This window comes from Thermobia domestica, chromosome 14, assembly GCF_964235325.1.
Source record: "Thermobia domestica chromosome 14, izTheDome1.hap1.1, whole genome shotgun sequence".
NCBI lineage: Eukaryota > Metazoa > Arthropoda > Insecta > Zygentoma > Lepismatidae > Thermobia > Thermobia domestica.
This window is the reverse complement of record NC_137467.1, coordinates 170,015,031-170,036,194: the sequence shown is the minus strand read 5'-3', so window position 1 is coordinate 170,036,194 and position 21,164 is coordinate 170,015,031. Positions and strand designations below refer to the sequence as shown.

Here is a 21,164-nt window from a genome sequence, read left to right as displayed (position 1 = left end):
ATAAATATTGTTATGATACATAAATTTTAATAAATGATAAAATTATCTTGAATCCAAATTGACTATGCTGTTTTTCTTAACTTTATTTGCTAATCTGTTATACAGCGTTATTCCTACGTACAGAGAAGACTTTACGAATATTGTCGTTCTATAGGAAGGTAATTTCTATTCCGAGTTTGATGAGTATATATATATATATATATATATATATATATATATATATATAGGGCATTTCAAAGCAACGTTTGGTAGGTGACTCCTGACGCCAAGGTAAGACCAAAAAACTATAGACCAACCTGGGTGCACAAGTTCTTCCTTTCGGAGTTATAGGCTGCCGAAAACATTAAAAATTAAATTTAAAGGTTCCATAGCACCAATACTATGGGATCTACCGTAGTCGGGTCAAGACTTTACTTAGGAACTAATGTGTGCCCTATCCAAATATCCATGTTTCAGAATCCTGCAGTACTTCCGTAATAAGTTTTATAGAGGGAGTTTGGCTACGGGCATATAATTTGAAGTACTCACCAACAATCTTTATAAAAATTGTGGTGGAAGTACGGCAAGATTCTGAAACTTGAGTATTTCGATAGGGCACATACTAGTTCCCATAGTATTGGAACTATGAACCTTTAAAGTTCATTTTTCATGTTTTTGGCAGCCTGTAACTCCGAAATGACGGACTTCTGTATCCAGATTGGTTTTTACTTTGTCTTATCTTAGTGTCAGGAATCACTTACCAAACGTTGTCGGTGTTGTTTTGAAAGACGACCCTGTATATATAAACATGCTACAGTCATAATATTTAACTCACAGAATAATTTTCTGTAGCTATTACGAATATATGTGTGAGTATGTGTGTGTGTGTGTGTGTGTATGTGTGATAATTGAAATGATTTTTTTCCTGCAATTTGGAGACCACCTTTTTGTACTTTTGAAGAAGTGACTGTTTGATGATGTGACCGTTTAAGAAAGTGACCTTGCATTTTTGAACAAATGACTGTTCCCTATTTTTCGCGTATTTTGTCAGTTTCTTTTAATGATGTAACCATTTGACAGAGTGACAGTTTAATGAAGTGACCGACTATTTTGACGATGTGACCGTTTTGCATTTTTTTTATTATGTGACACCCTAACCATTTGGCGGAGTGACAGTTTAATGAAGTGACCGACTATTTTGACATTGTGTCCGTTTTGCATTTTTGATTATATGACCCTAACCATTTGACGAAGTGACAGTTTAATGAAGTGACCGACTATTTTGACGATGTGCCCGTTTTGCGTTTTTGATTATTTGACCGTAACCATTTGACGGAGTGACAGTTTAATGAAGTGACCGACTATTTTGACGATGTGACCGTTTTACGTTTTTGATTATGTGACCCTTACCATTTGACAGAGTGACAGTTTAATGAAGTGACCGACTATTTTGACGATGTGACCGTTTTACGTTTTTGATTATTTGACCGTAACCATTTGACTGAGTGACAGTTTAATGAAGTGACCGACTATTTTGACGATGTGCCCGTTTTGCGTTTTTGATTATTTGACCGTAACCATTTGACGGAGTGACAGTTTAATGAAGTGACCGACTATTTTGACGATGTGACCGTTTTACGTTTTTGATTATGTGACCCTTACCATTTGACAGAGTGACAGTTTAATGAAGTGACCGACTATTTTGACGATGTGACCGTTTTACGTTTTTGATTATTTGACCGTAACCATTTGACAGAGTGACAGTTTAATGAAGTGACCGACTATTTTGACGATGTGACCGTTTTGCATTTTTTTTATTATGTGACACCCTAACCATTTGGCGGAGTGACAGTTTAATGAAGTGACCGACTATTTTGACATTGTGTCCGTTTTGCATTTTTGATTATGTGACCCTAACCATTTGACGAAGTGACAGTTTAATGAAGTGACCGACTATTTTGACGATGTGCCCGTTTTGCGTTTTTGATTATTTGACCGTAACCATTTGACGGAGTGACAGTTTAATGAAGTGACCGACTATTTTGACGATGTGACCGTTTTACGTTTTTGATTATGTGACCCTTACCATTTGACAGAGTGACAGTTTAATGAAGTGACCGACTATTTTGACGATGTGCCCGTTTTGCGTTTTTGATTATTTGACCGTAACCATTTGACGGAGTGACAGTTTAATGAAGTGACCGACTATTTTGGCGATGTGTCCGTTTTGCATTTTTGATTATGTGACCGTAACCATTTGACAGAGTGACAGTTTAATGAAGTGACCGAGTATTTTGACGATGTGCCCGTTTTGCATTTTTGATTATGTGACCATAACCATTTGACGGGAGTGAGAGTTTAATGAAGTGACCGACTATTTTTGAAGATGTGACCGTTTTACGTTTTTGATTATGTGACCCTTACCATTTGACAGAGTGACAGTTTAATGAAGTGACCGACTATTTTGACGATGTGACCGTTTTACGTTTTTGATTATGTGACCCTAACCATTTGACAGAGTGACAGTTTAATGAAGTGACCGACTATTTTGACGATGTGACCGTTTTACGTTTTTGATTATGTGACCCTTACCATTTGACAGAGTGACAGTTTAATGAAGTGACCGACTATTTTGACGATGTGACCGTTTTACGTTTTTGATTATGTGACCCTAACCATTTGACAGAGTGACAGTTTAATGAAGTGACCGACTATTTTGACGATGTGACCGTTTTACGTTTTTGATTATGTGACCCAAACCATTTGACGGAGTGAGAGTTTAATGAAGTGACCGACTATTTTAACGATGTGACCGTTTTGCATTTTTGATTAAGTGACCGTGCCCTGTTTTCGATTATGCGTCTGTTCCTTTTGATAACTTGACTAGTTTGAGGTTTTGACAGAAGTGTTCTCGACCCATTTACAAGAGTAAAATCCACTACAAGTGTTTATAATAAAGTAAGCAAGTGATCAAAGTAGATATTACGAAATTGATCATAATTTGTATATAAGTTATTTTCGTTTTCTTTAGGGTCTTTATACTTTCAGATACCAAGTAATGACTGAATGCTGGAGATCTGAGCCTAGTACAAGACCAACATTTTCAGAATTAGCAGAGAGAATAGGAGACATGTTGGAAGACAGTTTAAGAAAGGTAACGACCCTTCTCATGCATCGCCAGTTTGTCTCTGCTTTATTTATTTATTTTTTTTTAGTAAGACCAGAAAATATTTGAACATTATCACGTCAACAAAAAGAAGTCACTCTTTATTTGTTTCTAGAAGCTATTAGATGTGTATATACAGGGTATTTCAGAAGTCCCTTATCACCCCTTTTAAAATCCGTACGGATGTGTTTACATTGAACTTGATGTAGGAAATATACAATAGGGCTACAGGCAAATCTTTTGGGTGATGGTTCGCGGACGGCGTCCATCTTGAATTTCATTTTTTTTTATTTCAAACGATAGGTGGGTCATGTGATAGATGACCTTAAGTTGGAATTTGCTCAGAATGTCAAATTTGAAATTAGAGTTCATGTTTCTTATTTGTTGAGAAACAATCATCCGCGAATCATCATCATCTAAAAGGTTTGCCCTTAGCCCTTTCGTATAACTCCTACATCAAGTTTAATATAAATGAATCCGTACGGATTTTAAAAGGGGTGGTAAGGGACTTTTGAAACATCCTATATATATATATATATATATATATATAATTGAAAAAATACTCCTACTTTCCATCCTGGACATAAAGATTATAGTAACATATTGTCCCAGGACTTGCCTAACCAGTTTTTCAATTTTAATCTTCTGATACTACACTGCCTACTAGAACATAGTTATGGGTTCTCTCCATTCGTATAAATCTCACTTCAATATGAAACTTCTGTAAAAATGAGAAAAATTGGTTCAATTCACATTTAATGAAAATTATTTTAGTTATTGACCTAAACACTGGATCCACATGGAAAGTAGTTATAAACCAAAAATATGTTTCATATCTAGAAGTAGGTATTCTCTTCTGTAGTAGTGATAATTATGAAATGTCAAAATGTAGAAAGTTTCACAGTGATAAAATATCAAATAATGATGAAATGTCAAAACGTAGAACATTTCATAATGATGAAATGTCAAAATATAGACCGTTTCACAATGATGAAATGACCAGACGTAGAACGTTTCGTAATGATGTCAAAACAGAACGTTTCATAATGATGAAATGGCAAAACGTAGAACATTTCATAATGATAAAACTTCAAAACGTGGAACGTTTGATAATGATGAAATGTCAAAACGTGGAACGTTTCATAATGATGAAATGCCAAAATGTAGAACGTTTCGTAGCGATGAAATGTCTACAAATAGAACGTTTCATGATGACAAAATGTCAAAACATAGAACGTTTCGTAACTACGAAATGTCAAAATATAGATAGTTTCATAGTTATCGAAGCTTCAGAGGAGAATATCTAGTTCCAGATACTAAATACCTTTGTGGCTTATAACTACATTCCATACGATCCAGTGTTTACGTCATAATCAAAATAATTTTTATTAAGTTCAGATTAAACTAACGGTTTTCATTCTTACAATTTTTATATGAATGCAGTTTCTATGAACGCAGAGAACCTGTAAGTATGTTCTGATGGGCAGTATAGCAGCAGAAGATGCATTGGAAAGAAGGGTAGAGAAATCCTAAAACAGTATGTTGTTATGATTCTAATGTCCAGGATGCAAAGTAGGAACATTTTTTTTTCTAATCGTGTTGAATATCTGATCCAGCGTTGTCTTTTAGGCCATTGATTTACATACGTAATTTATTCTTCTGTTTCCTTTTAAATTAACTGAAATATACTGGCAACATACAAAGGTAACTAACAGAGTTCTGTCATTTTTTGTGGAGGTCTGTGTTCAATTTGGCCTCACACCGTGAGTTGAACGCGAATCGAGATAAAGTGAGGATCAGTTGTTGCTGTGGGTATATCTAACATACTACCCGTTGTAGCAGTTCAGTTACACCCGAACTCGCATAAGGATAGAGTGAACATGGGACCTCCACAGAGCGTCTTAAGAACGTGTACGCTGTACGAGTTCAAACTGGGATCAAACGCCGCTGCAGCAGGGTGGAAAATATGCCAGGCCCTTGGTGAGGGTGTCGCGACTACGTGGACAGTGCGTCGGCGGTTTAACGAGTTTAAGGAAGGTGAAGAAACACTCGAAGGCGCAACACGTGCCGGAAGACAAACATGTGTACAAAATGAAGATCTTCATTCAGCAATTGAAGCGAACATTGGCCAGAGATGTAAGGAACTTTGACTACAATTCAGTGTGAGTGGAGAAACCATTCGGCAGCACCTTCATCAACTTCGAAAGCACTACAAGTTGGGTCGATGAGTCTTACATGATTTGACTCTGGGACAGAAGGCAACGCGATCAGACACATGTGTTTCTTTGCTGTCTCGTCTGAGGAAGGAGCCATTTCTGAACAGGCTGTAGACATGTGATGAGAAGTGGGCCCTGTACGAAACTTCACGGCGCCGTCATCATTGGTTAGCATCCAATGAACACGTTGCAAAACAGCCGAAACCAGCACTACAGTAGAAAAAAGTCCTCTTGTGTGTTTGGTGGACTGCTAGCGGCATCGTGCATCGGGAACTGCTACCAGCTGGTCAGAGCATCAATGCAACTGTGTACTGTCAGTAGTTGAGCCGCGTTCAAGATAAACTCAAAACTCTGAAGCCAGCATTTCTGAAAGAGGTCCTCCTGTTACAGGACAACGCTAAACCCCACGTGGCTAAGATGACCCGGGACAGCATTCTACAACTTGGATGTTAACACTATTGCACCCGCTATACTCCCTGGACATTGCACCGTCCGATTATCATCTGTTTAATTCCTTGGACATCACTTTAGAGGACATCAGTTCAAATCTCTAGTACATGTGGAAAATGCACTTGATACCTTCTTCACTTCACGGCCCACTAAGTTTCTACCGTGATGGAATCCATGGCTTTCGAGAACGTTGGCAGAAGGACATCGATGCTGCTGGGGACTATTTTTGATCTTCCAGGTCCGTCTTAGTTGACATATCGATGTTAAAAGGTGGTGTGTGAAAAAGCGACAGAACTTGCTTGGTTACCTTTATATTTTACTAATTGTTTCTGCAAGTCCGGTTAAACATCCCATGCTTTCTGAACTATGTATTGAACATCATTAAAAATAGAAAAGAAATTTATTTGAAATGATTTTCTTCTATTCTGTTCGAATTTATCAATTTATATTTATTTGTGTATTCTTTGTTTCAGTACTACATTGATCTCAACGATCCTTACCTAGAGATGAATCAGCAGTGGAAGAAGGAAAGGCATTATGATTATTTAGCAATGATGAGTGAACCAAGTTATCTCAATGCAACAAGAAAACAAACTCCACAACGAGAATACACGAATTTACCCAGCACAAGCGCTGGCACAACCAAAGACGAATATTTACACATGAACAGTCCATCAGCAGACTGCTCCAGTGAAGGCACTGAAGCTCAACATCAAAATTTTAGTCCCAGTCCCGGTAACGAGGAACTTGTGGGTGATTCTGTCGGCTATTTGTGTATGAAGAGCCCTACGAAATCAAAATCTCTCAATAATCGCGATACTTTGGCTCTTAATGCTGTGAAAAGACGTAGTTCTCAGTTGAGTTCATCAGAGACTGCAGAGGTAGAGATGGAGCCAATGCTTAGTAGGCAATCGTCAAATTTAGAAACTGCGAAAACAAGACCTCTTACTTTGAATCTTAATTTTAGAAGATCTCGGCTAGATTCTGGCTTTAGTAGTCCAAGCTTCTTCAATGTCAGTTATCAATCATTAATGGCGCTCGATAAGCATAATGACAATCTGAACATTCCAAACACTATTACTGAAAATGATAAAAATCATTTTCATTTAGAATCCGACAACTTAATTGTCTCCACTGATTACTGAGGCGATAGTAATGATTCTAAAATGATATAACTATCCCAGTTTGGTGGTGATTTAGCACTTCCACCGTTGCCAATACTATAGTTCGTCAGTTAATCCTAGAAGTATCAAGCCTGTATCTGCTATATCTAGTGCCAAGGGAGGGTCATTTTTTGCCGCGCTTTTCTTCAAGTTTTTACACTACATTTATTGAATTTAACATTTTAAACTACATTAATAATAGAGACCTTTCAAGTAGTTCTACTTTATATTTATCGTAAATAGTTATATATATGGGACGCATGGACGCTAAGCAGCCTTAGTCCAAAAAAGTGGAAAAAAATGGACTAATGCTATCATTCAAATTTTTATACATGAGTACCTTTCTTACAAGAAATGTGTGAACAATAAATTATTAGATCATAAACCACATAATTGTAGTTTAGATTGCTAACACAACAGAAATGTGCATTTTTTAAAATGAGGTGTTGAATTTCCAAGCGGCCCATATGTGGCATTACTTTATTAAAGCAAGAGTATGTGTTAAGTTACAATCTAAATGTCAATTTTATCTTTTGATGGTGTATGTATTTACGTCCTCTTTTACAGCAAACTTTATCACACTCTTGTAAGTTGCAGAGTTTAAATAAAATAGAAATAACATTTAGAAAAGGAAAGGAAAACAATGTAAGTTCTGGACTAAAAAGAAAATTTTGGCAAAACCAAAGATGAGTTATTCCTACTACCAAACGGTGGTCAAATCTGACCACACCGTACGAAATGTTTTAATAAAACATGACGTTATATTATAAATCTAACAGAAGTTAATATTACATTCAAACAAACAATCTAAAAAAAGGTCTTAAGTCTTAAGAGGTCTTAAGAAACAATTTATCCTACAAATAAATGAATGAACGCGATGACAAAATTGATCCTACCATAGTACTTCTAGGGTTAATAAGAATGACATCAAACTGTAACGAAACAAATTTTTCATCAGATAATATTAAGTAGCATTGTTCAGACTATACATGAGAGTTCAAATGACAATGTTGGTACCTGAAAAACTGAATTTAGAGTTTAGTTATATCTGTAATGAAAATAATTTTACTTGAATTAAAGGAATAATACCAAAGAAATTTTCCGGAATCTAGTGGTTTGTAGTATTGATCCTGTTTTGTTTCTTTAAGTAAGGAAGTAACTTCCAAATCATTAAGTCTGTTAGCGTTTAGTTTTCAAGAAATTTTATTGCAAGTAAACAACGTAATATTTATAAATAAACAATAGAGAAAAAGATCTCTTTATTTAAAGATATCAAATCATCTACAGGTGTAGATTCAACGAAATTTAAAGAGTGAGAAAAATGCGGCTGAGTAGGATATTGGAAACGGATTTCCGACTTACCGTCTACGTACGTACGCACTTTATCACTCTTCAAATTTCTTGAATTCAACGTAATGTTATATTAATATTTGACAATCTTAGCCAATTGTTCATATTTATAAAACTTTGATGTAATATAATTATATATTTTTTTTTCAATAATATCTACAAGTAAATTTTTCTGAGCTGCATACGCACTCAGTTACAAGACTGGGCGAATGGGAGCAAGTTGGACTGATTCAGTGCTGACTTTTATGAGTACATTACTTGAGACTGTTTTGGACTACCTGTAATTTCATGTATTGAAAATTGAATGTACTGCATTTTCAAGGTTAGTTGTAACTTCTTTTAAATAGATCAGACTCTAAGATTTAAAAATTTATCATAGATTTAGTCGGTTTTTGTTTCCACTGGCAACGCTTCACCAAAGAGGAAAGATGTAATTCGATTCGAATATAACAAAAGAAATGTGAATTTAGCAATTAAGTCGAGATTTCCCGCACCTTGTTAGCATGGGAAAAATAGATTTGTGGATACATTTTCAATGGTGTGTAAACCACTTCCTCTCCACTTAGGGTACTATTTCAATCCAAATGGGACGATGAGAACTCAGCACGACCCATGTACTAAATGGTTCACTCGTTTCCTTCATTGTCTAAACGTTTCCGCACGATTTTCTCTTCCTTACTGCTCTAAGTCTGTCGTTGGACATAGTATGTATGGTTTTGCTTCTTAGGTTTGTTCGTTTCCTCGCTGGCTTTGTTGGTTTGTGTTGAAAACCTAAGTTGTAAACAATGGAAAATATTTTGTGACATATAACAATGTAAAACGGATAATATTTAAAGGTAATAATTAATAAACCCATTGTTGTGGCATGAAATGTTTTCTAGCATAAATTTTAACTTCTGCTAATGCCTTTACTATAAGCATTTTAATGAAAGTGACATGGCATAAACCCACTTGAAAATAGGTATTAAGTACATTTAAAAACTTTAGGTCAAGTGTTTGAACCGTTTGCCCATGAAGTGATCACAAACATTCATTTTTATTAATATAGATCGAATTACGCTATTTTTTACCTTACTGTTAGGTAGTTATATTCTGCCTTGATCTCCTGGAAACTCTGTCTATGTACGTAAAAGAAAAAGTATTTCCTTCTACCTTATAAAAGATTCCTTGAGCACACTTACACTTTTTTATATGCTGTTATTCATTAACATATCCATTGGAAATAGATGTTAACTTTTCATTTTGTCGTAGTAGTCTTCGACAGGAACTTTTAACTTGCAAGTTTCTTATCTATTCTTTCTTTCTTGTTTTTGTCACGTTGGTATAAGACTCATTATCTTCGCAAATTCTTTTGCACTCTTCTGACGAAGAGGAAATATCAGTGTTAACAACTCATGTAACCAATTAGTGGTTTCTTAACTCTTTGGGGCAGAAGAAGGCGTTAATACTGTGTTATTATTGTATACTTAAAATACAGCTTCTAATTTTGTAGTTGTGTTTATATAAGTGGAACATCATAACAATAGCTCTATTTCAATGTTGTGGTTTATTAGTAGTACATGTAACGTCAAGATACATTCTTTGCAATCTTTTTTTATATCCATTGTTTCAGCCTATATAATAAAGTTTCAATTTTTTGATAACAAATAATCCTGCCTTCGAAAGCCCTTCGGTAAAAGAAAATTCCACACAATTCGCAATTGAAAAATGCACAGAAACAGCAACATTAATGCAATTTCCTCCTGTGCTGAATTTCTTTTGAACTTTTGTACCAAAGTAATGTTTATCCTGCTCATGTATAAACCCTAAAAGTGAAATAGAACGGTTGTTGTTTGTCCAATGGTTCAATGGTAATCTAGTCTTAATTGTGTTAAGATTGCTCAACAGAAAACCCAATTTTCTAAGATACTACTTCTACGCAGATGGTACACTGCTCCAATAATAATTTCGATGTAGATGTTTCTTCATAGATTGTAAACGTATTCAGCAGATTATCCATTCTGAGAATTTTAACACAATGATCTTTATTTGTATAGATATATTAGATGTTACTTCCAGGAGAATGACTCACTGTTCGTGTGATAATTTGGATGTAAACGGTGTTTTTTTTAATTATTATTATTATTATCTAAATAGTGAACACTATACTCAGCTGAATATCCATGTGAATGTTATCAGAATGTTATTTTTTATCTGTATATAGACACACAGATATTATTGCTATGGATGGCACACTTTTCTTATATGATGTTCCTCAACTGAGTACAATGATCTTTGTACTTCACTGATTCCATTTTAAGAGTTTCAGTACTCAGCTGAACATCCATGTGAATGTTATCAGAATGTTATTTTTTATCTGTATATAGACACACAAATATTATTGTTATGGATGGCACACTTTTCTTATATGATGTTCCTCAACTGAGTACAATGATCTTTGTACTTCACTGATTCCATTTTAAGAGTTTCAGTACTCAGCTGAACATCCATGTGAATGTTATCAGAATGTTATACTTTATCTCTGTACAGACACACTAGATATTGTTAAGCGGATGGCACACTCTTCTTATATGATGTTCCTCAACTGAGTACAATGATCTTTGTACTTCACTGATTCCATTTTAAGAGTTTCAGTACTCAGCTGAATATCCATGTGAATGTTATCAGAATGTTATTTTTTATCTGTATATAGACACACAGATATTATTGTTATGGATGGCACACTTTTCTTATATGATGTTCCTCAACTGAGTACAATGATCTTTGTACTTCACTGATTCCATTTTAAGAGTTTCAGTACTCAGCTGAACATCCATGTGAATGTTATCAGAATGTTATTTTTTATCTGTATATAGACACACAGATATTATTGTTATGGATGGCACACTTTTCTTATATGATGTTCCTCAACTGAGTACAATGATCTTTGTATTTCACTGATTCCATTTTAAGAGTTTCAGTACTCAGCTGAACATCCATGTGAATGTTATCAGAATGTTATACTTTATCTCTGTACAGACACACTAGATATTGTTAAGCGGATGGCACACTCTTCTTATATGATGTTCCTCAACTGAGTACAATGATCTTTGTACTTCACTGATTCCATTTTAAGAGTTTCAGTACTCAGCTGAATATCCATGTGAATGTTATCAGAATGTTATTTTTTATCTGTATATAGACACACAGATATTATTGTTATGGATGGCACACTTTTCTTATATGATGTTCCTCAACTGAGTACAATGATCTTTGTACTTCACTGATTCCATTTTAAGAGTTTCAGTACTCAGCTGAACATCCATGTGAATGTTATCAGAATATTATACTTTATCTCTGTACAGACACACTAGATATTGTTAAGCGGATGGCACACTCTTCTTATATGATGTTCCTCAACTGAGTACAATGATCTTTGTACTTCACTGATTCCATTTTAAGAGTTTCAGTACTCAGCTGAACATCCATGTGAATGTTATCAGAATGTTATTTTTTATCTGTATATAGACACACAGATATTATTGTTATGGATGGCACACTTTTCTTATATGATGTTCCTCAACTGAGTACAATGATCTTTGTACTTCACTGATTCCATTTTAAGAGTTTCAGTACTCAGCTGAACATCCATGTGAATGTTATCAGAATGTTATTTTTTATCTGTATATAGACACACAGATATTATTGTTATGGATGGCACACTTTTCTTATATGATGTTCCTCAACTGAGTACAATGACCTTTGTACTTCACTGATTCCATTTTAAGAGTTTCATACTCAGCTGAATATCCATGTGAATGTTATCAGAATGTTATACTTTATCTCTGTACAGACACACTAGATATTGTTAAGCGGATGGCACACTCTTCTTATATGATGTTCCTCAACTGAGTACAATGATCTTTGTACTTCATTGATTCCATTTTAAGAGTTTCATACTCAGCTGAATATCCATGTGAATGTTATCAGAATGTTATTTTTTATGTATACAGACACATAGATATTATTGTTAAGGATGGTACACTTTTCTTACATGATGTTCCTTTGTAGAAAATGATCTTTGTACTTCACTAATTCCATTTTAAAAGCTTCAGAAGAATATTCTTTATCTATATAAAGACACACTAGATATTACCTGTACGTAGATGACAAGTTGTTCTTATGTAAATTTCCATGTAGATGTTGTTTCTTTCTGTACGTTGTGTTCATTTGAGAATCCGTTCTGAAAATGTTAACCTAATGACGTTCTTTATCTGCGTACAACACTAGATATTACTGCAACGTGGATGACACACTTTTCTTGTAATAATTTCGATGTACATGAAGTTTCTTTCTAGATAATGATCATTGTACTTAGTTTATTACAGATTCCGAAAATGTTAATAGAATGTGAGTCAATGATAACGAGATATTTTTTTATTCAATTGAACAGTGAATCATTAGAATATTGTCATTTCCAATAACACTGTAGTCTACAGGGTAGTTATAGTCATGAAGCAATGACACCACCTCATTATATATAAATATACGCCATTTGTTTGACGACATGTTTTTCAAATGCTAGAGAGGGAAAACGGAGTCTGCGAGATGGACACCATAATCAACAGATGTCAACTCCCATATATATGTGGTCGCTGTAGCTCAATAATAGTGTTCACCTCTGGTGCATGGGGTCCTTGGTTCGATCCCAGCGCGCGCCAAGTGAACTTTGTGGTAAACAAACACCGTATGCATGAGTTTTCTCGGGGTTCTCCCGTTTCCTCACACTTTTTTCATTCCACCATTTCATTCATTTATCATCATTACCGTCTCCTTTAGCCTAGCCGGCATATTCGTGGGATGTAAAACTTAAATATTTCATTTCATTTTCATTTTCAACTCCATATAATTACTTTGCCATTTGTGGAATTCTCAAGTGTACGTACAAAATGAAAACATAGGATTTGAATAATCTCCGAGAGAGGAGAAGAACTGCAATGTCTGTTCTAAATCCTAATGTGTCAAAGAGAAATCAAAGAAAGTTCGAGGTCAATCTTTAGATCGTTATTCATACTGAAACCTTTTCTCTAATTTCTTTAACGATACTTTTAACTTTTTCAGAGGTTTTCTTGTGCATGTTCCATTGCTTTTTTTTTTTTTTTTTTTTTTTTTTTTTTTTTTTTTTTTTTTTTTTTACAAATTTCAATGTTTATATTGTTCCGTTATCCCCTCAAGCCTGTAGTACAAAACATTTCCACGTTGAAACCTGTTCTACCAATAATCTCTTAATAACAAAATAATAATAGGTAAAACGCTGGCATTGAAACTGGATAAAACAACAACAGTTCGTAAGATTTTTGACTACTCCATTAGTAAGGAAACTATGTGTATTCAAAGTAAACTGGAAGCAAAATGTCAAATGGAACTTTAATCAAGGAAATTGGGAAATTATTGGGTTATACTAAAGATCCAATGGTAGAGTTTCCTCAGGAATACAGGATAAAGTAGAAAGACTGTCCCCAAGAAACGGAATATTATCTTTGTAAATAATTTTCATTGCTTTCCAAAGTAGGGCTAATACACATCCCGTTCAAGATAATACGATAAAGATATATCTTAAAGCCAATAATTCTACTAATATAAAAGATAACAGGAAACAAAATGGGAAAATATAACACACACTATTCTTTTTGTGTACGTTATTTTTAATAAAACTGTTGAAAATCATACAATTAGCACAAATTTTGCATAGGCTTTACAAATGTTGTCAGTGACATTCCGAATATCTTAAAAGTTCGTATTTTCACAATCATGAATCATACCTTCTCCATGTAGGCGGTCTCTTCTCTGTGTTACACAATAAAAATATACAAACAGTTTCCGATAATGAGAATCAATCTCAAGTCAATCATTGTTTACCATTCTGTAAAGGAACTATTATTTGTGGCAAACTCGCCGTTTAATAGGGCTCCTTCAACTCTATATTGAGCATATTTATTATAATAATCAGTCTACATCTGGTATCTTAAAAGCTTTTACATGGATTTTTTTCTGATTTTGTTGTGTACATTTTGACAAACTCTAATTACTGAACTGCATTTAAATATTCCCCTCAGTTTTTGTATTACAAAATTCATTTTCGGGTGTGTAATTAAATCTCCCTAATAGTATTCTAGACTTTGAATAGCCTTACTCAATCTTAAGTCTATAGACTTGTACAAACTGCATTTACACAGCTGCATTTTTAACCAAGACTGTAGCAAACATGCTACTTACTTAGTTGCAAGTTTGCTTCAGACTAGCCAATAATACTTAATATAAGGCTAACCTTAAAATTCCTTTAACTTGACGCTTCTGTCAAGCATGACTTAGAATTTACACTTAGCAAAGCCATACACAAGGAGAATCTCTAAGGCTGAGTTTAATGCTCATGTGTATTTGCGCAGCCTTCATTCGTACACGTCCTATCTAAATGTACGCAGGTTTATACGTCAGGGCTATCTGAACTCAAAGCGTGATTTAAAATTTACATATGGTACAGCCATACAAAAAGATAGTCTCTAAGGTTATGTTTGTAAAGGGAAACTAAAGGCTAACTTTGTTACCGTAGACATGCTTCCTTACTAGAGTATTTTATACGTAATACAGTTTCCAATGTTATGAAACGACGTAAATATTTAATGTTTTTAAATATTTATATTTTCATAGTTGTTATTATTTATGGTAATTTTGGTCCCTTTCTTTTTAACCATATTGCAGTCTTCTATACTTTCCTTTTTCTTCGGTTTTGTCAACAATTACGAAGAAAAAAGTATTTACTACATTTATTTAATTTATGTATACATATAACTTCCATCTTTGTTAATGTATCTTTCACTAAGTACATACAGAAGCTACGAAGTTTATGGTGGTTATGTTAGAATATTTTCTACCACTGATTGCATGACATGTTTCCCAGCTATTCGAGTGGAAAAAGGATCATTGCAGAATATACAGTGATTTGCCCATGTGAATTTTTAAATCTAAAAGAAAAAGTATGCTTTGAAAGCCTTGGATCTAGATTATGTCCAGGAGAGGATGATCACTGCTATGGCTGATCTAAATTCTTACGCGTTGAAGTCAAAGAAACACGGTGGAACATTTAAGAAAATGTATTGACAATGATGGCACGCATGTGGAACAGTGATTACGCTAGAGGGGGGAAGGGGAGAGAGCGTCCTTGGTCGCAATGCCTGTCCCCCTTCCAACTCAGACATGTAACGTAGTTTAAATATCCTGTTCGGAATACAAACATAAATAAATAAATAAAAACCTACTACCACCAAAAAATTGTATGCCCCTCTGTTTGCCTCCCACGAAAATAAAGCTCGTGTTGTCTCTGATGTGAAGTTAATTTTGTGCAACATAAATATTTTTCCCGTTAGCTCCAGACTCCAGACATATCTACCGGATACTTTAAATTTGTCTTTACAACGTAAGTTATTTATAATCTGATATTCTTGTTAGTATCTTCATTAAATGTAACTTCAGATATATGTTTTACTCATTATATTTACTAATTGTAGTTACAGTGAAGGATTAATTTCTATCTTCACTCAACATAACGTGTTTAATACGTTTTTCTTATATCTTTGTTCATCATTATTTTGCGTGGGAGTCCAAGTACCCATGTTCATATTGTTTTAGGAACGTGATTTTTGTATCCGTATCTCAATGTATTAAATGTTATTTTTTTGCACATGTTATTGGAGATTAAAACACGTAAACTTACCTTTGTGTACGCCACTGGTATCATCTAACTCACTGCCTAACAAATACACTATTAACAGTACTATTAACAAGCGTAGTAGAACAAGTAAATACTGCCCTCCTTTTCTTCAGTCGTTCAACTATATGGGGCCTAACTCTTGGTAATATTTGCTAAGTAACTACAACGTTATGTTAGCCTATCCCATAACACTGAAAACATACTTCTAGTTGCTTCTTTTAATTCTCCTACAATTTCTGGAGTAATCGTTATAAATTTCCGTAAGAAACAAGAAAATATATTATTCCGTGCCACTCACAACACACACACACACACACACACACACAAAAAAAAAAAAAAAAAAAAAAAGGATGGCGCCTCTCAATTACAGGTTAAAGACTTAAATAAATCTAGGAAGACTTCCTCACTAATTAAGTCATTCTTGTTATTTTATTTTTGAAGCTAATTGTTACGTATGCTAGTCACTAGATATTGTAGTACACACATATGAGAAGCAGTCAAAACGTTCCTGGAATATTGTTGTAGTTCTGGCTTCGGTAATGCAATTACAATGAATCTCGTGCAATACAGTCCCTAATTCTGAGTTTAACAAGTGTGAACACGTCTTAACAGGCAGTGTACAAATAGTGTAGTTAAACGGAAGTGTATGTGTAGTGATCAGTTGGTGCGATTTCACAGATCGTGCAACGTGCAAACATCAAGTTCATGTGAAAATTGGGGAATATCTTGGTTCAGACTTAAAAACAGTTTAGCATTATCGGATGCTTGGCTGTTTCCAAAGCTAAAAATGGACCTTTTTCGTTTCACCAACGTAGAAGAGATCAAACCCAATGCGACAGCTGAACTTCAGAAGATATATATATATACACACACAAAAAAAAAGCCTTTCGTCGGTGTTTCAACCAATCACGGAGCAGTGGAACAAATGTGTGTGTGTGTGCGTGTTACGACGAAGATGCCAACGTTGAAGGCAATTAAGTAAATGTGGAGTTATATTGTGGTAATAAGAGCTACAACAGAATTCCGGGAACTCTTTTGACTGCTCCTCGCATATTTATATGTATATTCAAGATATGGTATGAAGTACAAAATGTAATCATTAATTAGTTTTAGAGAGAAAATTCTAAAGAACAATGTAATAAGTTTAATATTAAGTAAGAAATCACCATTGCTCAATTTTTATGAGTCTCAAGTTTTGCCATTTTGCTTTCTTTATAAATATACGAAGAAACTATTGAAGATTCGTACGTAAGAATTAAATCCTTACATTTGACGATCCATGCCTTTTTACTAAAAGCTTATTTTATTTAGTTATAACACCATGTCTCATACTTTATGGAGAAGCCGCGGTGACTCACACGGAATGTACTTGAACCTGAACCCACAAAGTAAGGGTGATGTATATATTTCCTGAAAGCCTGGGTCAAGGTAAGATCAAAACCGGTTACCAAAATTGGGGAGGTCTCAAGCATTTCGCTGGAGAGCAGCACGTTACTCATTTTTATTAACACCTTTAAGTGTGTCTTGAAGTCCGTTGCAATTCCGAAAAATCTCAAACGGTGGGACAAATATGAAAACACAAAAACATGCCTTTCATCATTTCAAAAGTATAACGTATCAAAGTAAAATAAATTGTCCTAGGGTCCCCAGTAAGGTCCCAGATGGGGTCCAACTCAAAATTTTTAAATGGAAAGGGGTATCAACTTGCATATCGTATGAAAGTTCGTGTTAAATAAAAGAAGATAAATCAAGTCGCGACTCTCTACGATAAGCCTGTGCAAAATAGCGGTGAGTCAAAATATCAACACAATCTTCATTGCAAAGTCTATGGTCATTCGTATGAATCTGAAACGGTGGAATAGGTGTAGAAACAAAAACACAAATATGTCATTATTTCAAAAGTATAATGATTCAATAAAAAAATGTTGAAGGGTCCCAGACGGGGTCCAACTCAATATGTTGAAATGGAAAGGGGTTCAAGTTGAGTATCGCATGAAAGCTTATATTAAGTGAAAGAAGAGAAAACAAGTCTCGACTCTTGATGAAAAAGTCTATTGTCACTTATATTAATCTGAAGCGGTGAGACAGGTGCAAAAACAAAACAAAACAAAAACTAGAATGTATCAAAGGAAATGACTCGTGCCATTCTGCAATGCTTATCGACAGTCGAGACTTGTCCAATGTCCAATTATGTATCATTTAACACGAACTTTCACATGATGTGCTTATTTACTGGGCACTTGAAACTTTTGAGTTGGACCCCGTCTTGGATCCTGCAGTTTAAACTGGGATATTTCTTTTTTCCTGATACATTCTAGTTTTTTTTTTTTTTTTTTTTTTTTTTTTTTAACATCTGTCTCACCGTTTCAGATTAATAGGAGTAACAATAGACTTTTTCAGCAAGAGTCGAGGCTTGTTTCCTTTTCTTTCACTTAATATAAGCTTTCATACGATACTCAATTTGAATCCCTTCCTATTTCAACATTTTGAGTATGACCCGGTCTGGGACCTTGGAAGATTTTTTTTTACTTTGAATCATTATACAAATAATGACATATCCGTGTTTTTGTTTTTACACCTACTCCACCGTTTCAGATTCATACGAGTGGTCATAGACTTTGCAATGAAGATTGTGTTGATATTTTGACTCACCGCTATTTTGCACAGGCTTATCGTAAGAGTCGCGACTTGATTTATCTTCTTTTATTTAACTCCAACTTTCATATGATGTGCAAGTTGATCCCCCTTTCAATTTAAATTTTTTTTAGTTGGACCCCATCTGGGACTCTGGGACAATTTATTTTACTTTGATACGTTATACTTTTGAAATGATGAGACATGTTTTTCTGTTTTCATATTTGTCTCACCGTTTCAGATTTTTCGGGGTTGCAACGGACTTTAAGACACGGTTAAAGGTGTTAATAAAAATGAGTAACGTGCTGCCCTCCAGCGAATTGCTTGAGACCTCCCCAATTTTGATCTTACCTTGACCCAAGCTTTCAGGAAATATATACATCACCCCCACTTTGTGAGTTCAGGTTCAAGTACATCCCGTGTCAGTGGCAGAGCATTCACCTCTGGTGCTCTGGGTTCCCTAGTTCGATTCCAGCTCCTGCCAAGTGGGTTTTGAGGTGGACAACACGGTGTATGTGGTTTTTTCCTCGAGATTCTTTCGTTTCCCCCTTTCTCCTTCATTGATTACACAGCTACACACACACAAAATTAAAGTTTTGTGCACCGGGCCCCAGGGGATGGATTCGATGTATTTTGTTACGCTGAATACAAATTTCGAAATCCTAGAACGATTGACCGTGTGTTTTATTTTATGGGCGAAAAACTTCAGCAATTTTGGACAGGGAGGACACACGTTTTTCGCGTAACAAAATACACCGAATCCATACCCTGGGGTCCACTAGTTTTTTTTTTTTTTTTTTTTTTTTTTTTTTTTTTTTTTTTTTATGACTCCTATGTGTATCCTCCGTATCCAAAATCGCTAGTTTTTCGCCCATATAAAAACTAACTCGGTTGATTGCCCTAGTGTTTCGAAATTTGGATTCTGTGTAACATAATACATCGAATCCATACCCTGAGGTTCGCAGCACAAAACTTTTTGTTTTTCGTATGACCGTTTAATGTGTATATTACCTATCTAAAATCGCTCAAGTTTTTCGCCCATTAAAAAAAAAAAAAAAGACATGATTGATCGTTCTGGGGTTTTGAAATTTAGATTCGGCGTAACAAAATACATCGAGTCCATACTCTGGACTCCGGTGGACAGAACTTCTATTTTGTGTGTGTGGCTGTGTTATCATTACCGTCTTCCTTAGCGTCGGTGCATAATCTACTACTAAGCTATTATTTTTTTTTAATTTCATGTCTTATGAAGTAAAAATCCAAATTCCATTAAAAAGAAACAAAACTCTCTGGAACTACAGACCACGAGTACCAGTGGCGAATAGATAATAGACGTTACAATGGATCGGATTTATCTACCTTTTAATTCTAGTAGCTTTCCAATGCTAATGCTAAAAATTATACAGAGTGTTTCTAACAATACCGACAATGTTTGGGAGGTGATTCCTGACACCAAGATAAGACAAAAAGTAAAGCCCAACATGGGTGCATAAATCCGTCATTTCAGTTATAGCATGCCGAAAACATGAACTCTAAAGATCCATAGATCCAATACTATAAGACCTACCATAATCCCGGTCAAGAATCCACTTAGGAACTAGTATGTTTCCTAACCAAATATCCATGTTTCAGAATCCTGCGGTACTTCCGCAATAATTTTTATAGAGGTGAGTACTTCAAATTATAAGTCCGTAGCCAAACTCCCTCTATAAAAATTGTTGTGTGAGTACCGCAGGATTCTGAATCGTGTACGCACGTATTAATTCCTAAGCGAAGTATTGACCCGACTACGGTAGGTCCCATAGTATTGTCGCTATGAATCTTTAAAGTTCATTTTTTTTTTCATGTTTTCGGCAGCCTATAACTCCGAAAGAAAGCATTTGTGCACCCAGGTTGGTCTATACTTTCTGTATTATCTTGGTATCAGGAATTACCTCCCAAATGTTGTCAATGTTGTTTTGAAATACCCTGTATTTCTACCCAGAACTGAATCCAGAGCACCGCAATTCCGAGCATATTTTTTAACTAAGGTTTTAATTCCGCTTTAAACTTCATTCAAAACAGAATTAGGATTGGTTTTTACACATGGTGTCTTCAACTTAAATTTTCTTTCGTTGATTACTTAATGAATTAAAAAAAATACATTATCAACTAATAACAAAATTACTGTACTTCGTAAAGCAACGTAGGTACATTTCTTAAAGGATTCGCATTGAGAATAGTGATAAATCTTTGCTGAAACGTCTGCGTTCAGAATAAACAATTGGATGCTTGATGAGTACAATAATTTTGTTATTCCTGTGTATTTTATTCACCAAACAAGTTAGAAAAGAGACATAAAAGATGACATTATAGGCCTTATATTGCCTGTAATTAAGTATAACTGTACAAATTATATTGTTAGCATTATAACAATTCTTAATGATTTCTTTTACATAACTTATGGTTTATTAGTAAAA

General features: G+C 34.7%; 1 protein-coding gene across 1 annotated transcript in view; it reads left to right on the top strand.

Moving 5' to 3' along the window:
- The window catches only part of LOC145670742 (vascular endothelial growth factor receptor 1-like), a 325,002-nt gene extending 316,931 nt beyond the window's left edge, over nt 1-8,071 (top strand). Inside the window, exons 24-25 of the mRNA XM_081739513.1 lie at nt 3,028-3,133; nt 6,285-8,071. Coding sequence (XP_081595639.1) covers nt 3,028-3,133; nt 6,285-6,956 — 778 coding nt within the window. The 3' untranslated portion in view covers nt 6,957-8,071. The remainder of the gene's footprint in view (nt 1-3,027; nt 3,134-6,284) is intronic.
- Nucleotides 8,072-21,164: the final 13,093 nt, after the last annotated feature.